The sequence below is a fragment of the Pseudochaenichthys georgianus genome, unplaced genomic scaffold, assembly GCF_902827115.2.
Source record: "Pseudochaenichthys georgianus unplaced genomic scaffold, fPseGeo1.2 scaffold_1267_arrow_ctg1, whole genome shotgun sequence".
Lineage (NCBI taxonomy): Eukaryota > Metazoa > Chordata > Actinopteri > Perciformes > Channichthyidae > Pseudochaenichthys > Pseudochaenichthys georgianus.
The window spans coordinates 30,001-38,244 of NW_027262177.1; the positions used below are offsets into that span (position 1 = coordinate 30,001).

Genomic DNA, 8,244 nt, shown 5'->3' on the forward strand with positions numbered 1-8,244 from the left:
CTAGAGCAGGGGTGGGCAGACCTCTAAGGTCACTGGTTCTAGAGCAGGGGTGGGCAGACCTCTAAGGTCACTGGTTCTAGAGCAGGGGTGGGCAGACCTCTAAGGCCACTGGTTCTAGAGCAGGGGTGGGCAGACCTCTAAGGTCACTGGTTCTAGAGGGTCCTAATGCCACTGGTTCTAGAGGGTCCTAATGTCACTGGTTCTATAGGGTCCTAATGTCACTGGTCCTAGAGGGTCCTAAGGTCACTGGTTCTAGAGGGTCCTAATGTCACTGGTTCTAGAGCAGGGGTGGGCAGACCTCTAAGGTCACTGGTTCTAGAGCAGGGGTGGGCAGACCTCTAAGGCCACTGGTTCTAGAGCAGGGGTGGGCAGACCTCTAAGGCCACTGGTTCTAGAGCAGGGGTGGGCAGACCTCTAAGGCCACTGGTTCTAGAGCAGGGGTGGGCAGACCTCTAAGGTCACTGGTTCTAGAGCAGGGGTGGGCAGACCTCTAAGGCCACTGGTTCTAGAGCAGGGGTGGGCAGACCTCTAAGGCCACTGGTTCTAGAGCAGGGGTGGGCAGACCTCTAAGGTCACTGGTTCTAGAGCAGGGGTGGGCAGACCTCTAAGGCCACTGGTTCTAGAGCAGGGGTGGGCAGACCTCTAAGGCCACTGGTTCTAGAGCAGGGGTGGGCAGACCTCTTGGCTCGGGGCCCGCAGCAGACGGTGGGAAAGCGGCGGCTGATATTGTATTCTTTGAAAACCGCAACGGTTTCTTGGCAAATGAGAAACACCGCCTGATGTCGCACTTCGGGGAAACATCTCTCGCTGCCCACTCCTCGTTAAACACTCGGCGCTCATTGTCGTCTTTTCATGTCTCTGGTCCACTCATCGTTCCAGATGCCGGTTCGAAGGTGAGTCATCGCGTCATCGTTTGCGTCATGACGTAACCGCTACGTGCCTTCTTATGACCCACACAGCGGTTCACGCTGGTTTTCTCCGCAGCACCGCTCACAGCACCATCGATAGAGGACTGCGTCTGGTGGTTCGTAATCACACGATGCCAGATTACATGAAAGAACTACTTCTGCAGCCGTGTACCTTCCTCAGAGTGCCGTGGGGCATCGTTTATCAACGTGGCTCAGCTGCGTCAGCGCCCGCTGCAGCGCTGCTCGTGTACTCTACTGTTGACTCTCGGCCGCTGGAAGGTCTTCCCCGTCCGACTGTCACACAGCAGCTGATGCATCTCCCGTCAGTGAATGGGTGTCAGTCTGAAAGCTGGCATCACAGCGCTGTTACGAACGCTCTGGCACCGAAGCTAATCAGGCTATCGTGCTACTTGTTGCATCATATTGTGGCATAAGCCGTTTTCTACACGCATATTTGACCGGCGTAGTTTTCGTTGTGATTTGACTTGTGACGCCACATGTCGCCCATGCATTGGTTGCATCCGATAGCTGCACGAACACAGAACAACAGGAACACGCCGCCTGCTCTTCTCTTCTCGGTCAGTACCAGTGACCGGATGGTTATTAAGGTCGAATGAACAGAACCGCACTGAGCTGTTCGTGTCGCCTGACTTCATATCAGTGTGTCTTATCGGTGTGTGGTCGCGTTCTGTCACTTTGCTCAGCGCGACTGCTCGTTACAACTTGTACTCGCCATGAACTGTTATTGCTCAGGTTCATCTCGACTCCTCCAAAGTAAGCGTGACGTACAGTGGGGCAACAAAGTGTTCAGTCAGCCACCAGCTGTGCAGGTTCTCCCACTTAGAAAGATGAGAGGCCTGTGATGTTCCTCCTGGTACACTTCACTCTGAGAGACAGGGGGGGGGAAGAATCCAGGAAGTCACTTTGTAGGATTTGTAATGAATGAATTGGTAAAGTAAGTATTTGGTCTCCTCCAAAGAAACAAGATGTCTGCCTCTCACAGACCTGCACCTTCTCCTCTCAGAGCCTCCTCTGTCCTCCTCTCAGAGCCTCCTCTGTCCTCCACTCGTTAGCTGTACTAATGGAACCGGTTTGAACTCGTTATCAGTATAAAAGACACCTGTCCACGACCTCAAACCGTCACACTCCAAACTCCACTGTGACCAGAGAGCTGTCAAAGGACACCAGAAACACAATGTAGACCTGCACCAGGCTGGAAGACTGCATCTGCAACAGGTCAGCAGCTCGGTGTGAAGAAACATACAAGACCACTGATAATCTCCCTCGATCTGGGGCTCCACGCAGACCTCCCCCCGTGGGGTCAAAGTGAAACAAGACCGGTGAGCAGAGATCCAGAACCACAGGGGGGACCGAGTCCATGACCTGCAGAGAGCTGGGACCAGAGTAACAAAGGCTACCATCAGTAACACGCTACGCCGCCAGGGACTCGAACCCTGCAGTGCCAGACGTGTCCCCTGCTGAAGCCAGGACACGTCCAGGCCCGTCTGAAGTGTGCTAGAGAGCAGATGATCCAGAAGAGGATTGTCAGATGAAACCACAATAGAACTGTTTGTTAAAAACTCAGCTAGACGTGTTTGGAGGAGAAAGAATGCTGAGTTGCCTCCAAAGACCACCTGCTGTGAGACATGGGGCTGGGACCATCAGGCTGTGGGGCTTTCTGCAGAGGGACCAGGACGACTGATCCGTGGAGAGGAAAGAATGAACGGGGCCATGTATCGTGAGATTTTGAGTGACAACCTCCTTCCATCAGCAAGGGCATTGAAGATGAAACGTGGCTGGGTCTTTCAGCATGACAATGATCCCAAACACACCGCCCGGGCAACGAAGGAGTGGCTTCGTAGGAAGCATTTCAAGGTCCTGGAGTGGCCTAGCCAGTCTCCAGATCTCAACCCCATAGAACATCTTTGGAGGGAGTTGAAAGGCCGTGTTGCCCAGCGACAGCCCCAAAGCATCCCTGCTCTAGAGGAGGTCTGCTGGAGGAACGGGCCAACGTGCCAGCACCAGTGAACACCTGGTGGAGACTGCAGAACACCTTTGACCTCTGTCGTTGCCAACAAAGGGTAATAACAAAGGATTGAGATGAACTTTTGTTTTTGACCAAATACTTATTTTCCATCATTAAAAATAAATTCATTAAAAATCCTTCAAAGTGATTTCCTGGATTCTTCCCCCCCCCCTGTCTCTAGTTGAAGAGAACCAGGAGGAACATCACAGGCCTCGTCTTCTTAAGTGGGAGCACCTGCACAGCTGGTGGCTGGCTAAACACTTTGTTGCCCACTGTATTTGGTTCTTAGACCTTGCCGGTTGCCGAGTGGGCCAGCTGAGAGAATAGACCAGACGCAAAGGTCAATGCGTCTAGAGTGCGCCATCTAGTGGGATCAACTGAAATGCCGTGTATTGCAGGAAAAAGGCAAAATGAATGCGGTCTTTATCATTTGGACAATTTTGTACCAATATTCGGCGGGTCGGATTCAAAAGCCCAACGGGCCGTATCTGGCCCGCGGGCCTTAGTTTGCCCATGCCTGTTAGATACATGTTAGATACGTTCTTACCTGCTGCAGGTGGTGGAGGGCACGTCTCTGCACGACTTCGCCTGTGTTTTCTGGAAACACGACCTCCAGGACTGGAGCACGGATGGCTGCTGGAAGGGGAACGCCTCGGACGGACTGCTGAGATGTTTCTGTAACCACACCACCAACTTCGCTGCTCTCTGGGTGAACAGCAGTTTGCACAATGACACAAAGCAGATGCTTTGATGCACAGAGCGAGTCTAAAGGAGGGTGTTGGTTCAGTCTTTCAGGGAGGAGTACGAATACGCAGAAGCCCTCGGGGTGCTTTCTACCGTCGGACTCTCCTTCTCTCTTCTCGGTTTGGTCATTACCATAATCCACCACCTTAAAGACAAGTAAGACTCCACCATTCCTCGCATCAGTGTTTCAGCGTAATGCTGCGTAGAGACGGGACCGATTTATTCCGTAGAGATTATACACCAAGCCTGATTGTTGAGTAGTTTTCAGAGGACCTCTGGGATGAGTGCGAGTCGCAGGAACTCCCAGCTGGCTCTGCTGAGCACCTGCTTCAGTCTGCTGGCCTTCATCCTCACCTTCCTCTCCGGCGTGGGGAACCGCCGCCCGTCCGGCGCTCCTGAGGTCGAGGCGGAGAGGAACGTCGTGCCGAACTCTGACGAACACGTGGATCCGGACTCAGGGTGGTGTTCTGCGGTGGCCGCTCTGCTTCACTTCTTCCTGCTGGCCACCTTCATGTGGAACAGCCTGTACGGGACCCAGCTGGTGCTTCTGGTCCGGAGGCTGCGCCAAGACCCGCCTCCTCACTGGACCTCGTTCAGCATGGCCCTGGGCTGGGGTAAGGGGCTCCTACGAGTCATACCCTGGGGTACGAGTCTTACCCAGCGGTATGAGTCATACCCAGGGGCACGAGTCATACCCAGGGGCACGAGTCATACCCTGGGGTACGAGTCTTACCCAGCGGTATGAGTCATACCCAGGGGCACGAGTCATACCCAGGGGCACGAGTCATACCCAGGGGCATGAGTCATACCATGGGCCACGAGTCATACCATGGGGCACGAGTCATACCATGGGCCACGAGTCATACCATGGGGCACGAGTCATACCCAGCGGTATGAGTCATACCCAGGGGCACGAGTCATACCCAGGGGCACGAGTCATACCATGGGCCACGAGTCATACCATGGGGCACGAGTCATACCATGGGCCACGAGTCATATCATGGGACACGAGTCATACCCAGGGGCACGAGTCATACCCAGGGGCACGAGTCATACCTAGGGGCACGAGTCATATCATGGGACACGAGTCATACCCAGGGGTACGAGTCATACCCAGGGGCACGAGTCATACCATGGGCCATGAGTCATACCCAGGGGCACGAGTCATACCCAGGGGCACGAGTCATACCCAGGGGCACGAGTCATACCATGGGCCACGAGTCATACCATGGGCCACGAGTCATACCATGGGGCACGAGTCATACCCAGGGGCACGACTTCAGGGTCTGTTTGCTGAACAAGTGCCACAGAAACCCGCTGAATGATAACATATTTATATATTTTCTCCCTCCAGGAGTCCCGGCCATCATCATGGCGGTCACTTTGGGCACCACCTACAAGCCAGATAGCCCTCTGGGATACAGACAGGAGGAATTGTGAGTCCATCACTAATAATTATAATGCACTGATATATTCTGATTATATAACTAACTGCAGTTCGTCCTGAAGCTGCTGGCTGGCGGCTGTTGATAAGAAGAAGCAGTTTGACTTCAGGAAGCCCATGTTCTGGGCCTTCCTGCTTCCTGTGGCTCTGATTTTAATCTACAACGTGGCTCTGCTGGTGCTGGCCTCTCTGACCATCTGCCGGACCGACGCCGCGCTCAAAAGGTCCGAAAACAGGAACCTTTTCAACTACTAGAAACTCCCTGATGATAATCATTGATATTAAATATGTTTCAGCTCGAGACCTCGGACACTGTGGAAGAAGTTCCTGATCAGTTTCTCTCTGGCGGTGCTGCTCGGGGTCTCCTGGTCTCTGGGCTATTTGGTGCTGGTCACCTCAGGAAACACCAACCTGGTGTTCAGCGTGCTGTTCTGTGTCTGCACCACCACACAGGTACTGAGGCACTATCAGCACCTCCAAGTGCTCCAAGCGCCCACGGTGACACAGATGTACACGTAGCATGTTGAGAACAAGTCTAAACGTTTTCTATGTTTTAACCTCTCTGAGATATGAACTATTCATATCTCAGACTGCACTGTAACTTTTATCTTTTCATGTTTCTTTTATTATCTTTTACTGTTTTTAAATGCCTTTATCTGAATGTCTTTCATTGTTGTAAAGCGCCTTGCCTTGCCTAAGCACGGCGGTCCCCCCAGTGGACCGTTCCCCCACCGTTCTTTTTCGAGACTGTGTCCCATGGCTACTTAACGTTTATGAAACGATTCATGTGTAGCGACAGATTAACGGGAAGAATCTCAGCTAACTGAAGATATGAGCCATTTGTACCAAAACAAAACACAAGGGAAATACCAAGCCTCTGAATTAGCACTAAGCGCACTTTAGCACAGAATTCAAAATGAAGATACTCTTATCACTTATCGAGACTGCACGTACGATATATCCGATCAAAGCTGAGACTCCACAGATTATCTAAGTATTGTATCTGAGCGATCCGATCTCGCGGCCGGGGAAGAAACAGACATCACAACACGTACCTTTACGGAGCTTCTAGGGAGATCGTCTCACCGTAGCTTCAATCTGATCAAAAGACGTGTTCGATGGCATTAAAACGAGAAACAATGCGGCTGAATCGGTTGATCCATACGTTGATAATGTTTCTGTGGATTTGAAACAATGATTTATAATCCATCATTCCATTTTGATGTAAAAATCGGAGCAAAAAAGGTTAGCTGCTAATGGTAGCCACCAGAGGGTGTGCCGCTTCCGGTTTTGGCCACGCGTCGCTCCTCATTGGTTCATGTGTTGGTGTGTGTCGAGCTTCCCCTCGATTCCATTGGCTCTAACAGTTATACAGAGATTCCATTGGCTCTAGCGGTCATAAAGAGATTCCATTGGCTCTAGCGGTCATAAAGAGATTCCATTGGCTCTAGCGGTCATAAAGAGATTCCATTGGCTCTAGCGGTCATAAAGAGATTCCATTGGCTCTAGCGGTCATAAAGAGATTTCATTCGTCAAAATCGACCACGGGTTCCAGATATATGGAAACCCACCCAGAAGAGGTTTCTTTTTCTAAATCTCTCTAAAGGTCAAAGGTCACTTGGTTTGCATCCATCCAGATACAGGGCACTGATGACATGTTGTACTTTGGATCCTAAAGCTTTTAGTCGACCTTACCGTCATCAAGTAGTTTCACTAGAAGTCAGAAAGAATGTTTGGACGGTATTACGTTCCCTTTGGTCTCGGGTCCAAAGAGAAGCAACACACCCAGATTGGGTTTAGGTGTAAGTTACATGTGCTTCTATTGTAACAGCCTGGCACAAACAAAGGGCCAACACTGTAGCTTAATAATAAACAAAAGAGAGTTGTAAAAGTATTCCACCACAACGAGTAATACCCACGCTGCTGAGCGGTGCCACTGAACACAAGTGGTTCACAGCGTTAGCCCCCCCCTCTGGAACTCACCCCCCCACCCATCAGAGACGGCACCGACCTCACCTCCTTCAAAGCACTCACCTCTTAAATCTGGCTTTCAATGTGTGATTGCTTTTGAATTATTTGACTTTAACTTTAACTATATATTTATTTCTTGTTCCTTCCTTTTCTTCTCCCTTCACTATATCTGTAGAGCGTCTTTGAGCACCTGTAAAAGCGCTAACAAATTAAAACTATTATTATTATTATTATTATTGTTGTTATTATTATGTTCAATCTGAATTTTCTTTCAAATAAAAACATCTCTGTTGATCGTGACTCTTCTGCATCCAGCTCACAGGTTCATCATTGCTTTGAGACACAGGTTATTAATGTAACCCTTTGAGAAGATGTGGTGCTTTGTTCTGGGACGGTCCTGTTCGAGCCTGAGGCCTGGAACACAGGTCGGGTTAAGGTTAAGGTTAAGGTAAAGGTTAAGGGCAGTCTGTGGACGGTCCCAGCCTTCTTTGTGACAGCCATGGGACACTTCCTCCGGCTACTTTGAGTCTCTCCAAACACTATTTCTCGGCGTTACCTCCGTCTTCTTCTTCTTGTGTTTCAGGGGTTTCAGATCTTCGTCCTCTTCACCGCCCGGACGCCGTCCTTCAGAGCCGTCGTGTCTCGCTCTCTTCAGCTCGTCTCCTCCGTCAACATCCAGCTCAAAGAGAACAAGTACCGGCTGCAGAGGACCTGGGGGACGTCCAGCACCGAGTCCTACCGGGACGTCCGCCAGTGACCTGAAGACGAGTCGGGCGGATGCGACCGACGTGAGGACAGAGCGTAACCCTGACGATCAGAACAAATAGAAACCCCTGTACGGATCACTTCTGATGATATTTATACATCAGTGATTTCTGTTGGTATTGTTCTGTAGTTATATACAATGCTTGTATATTTTATGAAGTGTCTTATCTTAAATTATAAGAACAATTTAAATTAGATTTTAAGTGTGTTATGGCTCTTTTATCTCTGTGTCTGAAATGTATTAAAAACATGATATTCCTCATAAAATAAAAATATATTTCTCAAAATATTTCGTTTTTATTTTATTGTGAGTTTTAAAAATGTTTGATGTTTTTCTGGAGATATTTGTACTTTTTAATTTAAACAAAGAGTGAATTTAAAGTAAT

At 50.1% G+C, this 8,244-nt stretch overlaps 1 protein-coding gene across 1 annotated transcript in view; it reads left to right on the top strand.

Annotated features, from left to right (window-relative positions):
* Positions 1-8,033, top strand: part of adgrg7.1 (adhesion G protein-coupled receptor G7, tandem duplicate 1) — a 20,142-nt gene extending 12,109 nt beyond the window's left edge. The window contains exons 10-16 of the mRNA XM_034077066.1: positions 3,491-3,643; positions 3,722-3,834; positions 3,940-4,292; positions 5,033-5,114; positions 5,188-5,346; positions 5,419-5,575; positions 7,677-8,033. Of these exons, the coding sequence (XP_033932957.1) occupies positions 3,491-3,643; positions 3,722-3,834; positions 3,940-4,292; positions 5,033-5,114; positions 5,188-5,346; positions 5,419-5,575; positions 7,677-7,850 (1,191 nt within the window). The 3' untranslated portion in view covers positions 7,851-8,033. The remainder of the gene's footprint in view (positions 1-3,490; positions 3,644-3,721; positions 3,835-3,939; positions 4,293-5,032; positions 5,115-5,187; positions 5,347-5,418; positions 5,576-7,676) is intronic.
* The last annotated feature ends 211 nt before the right edge of the window (positions 8,034-8,244 follow it).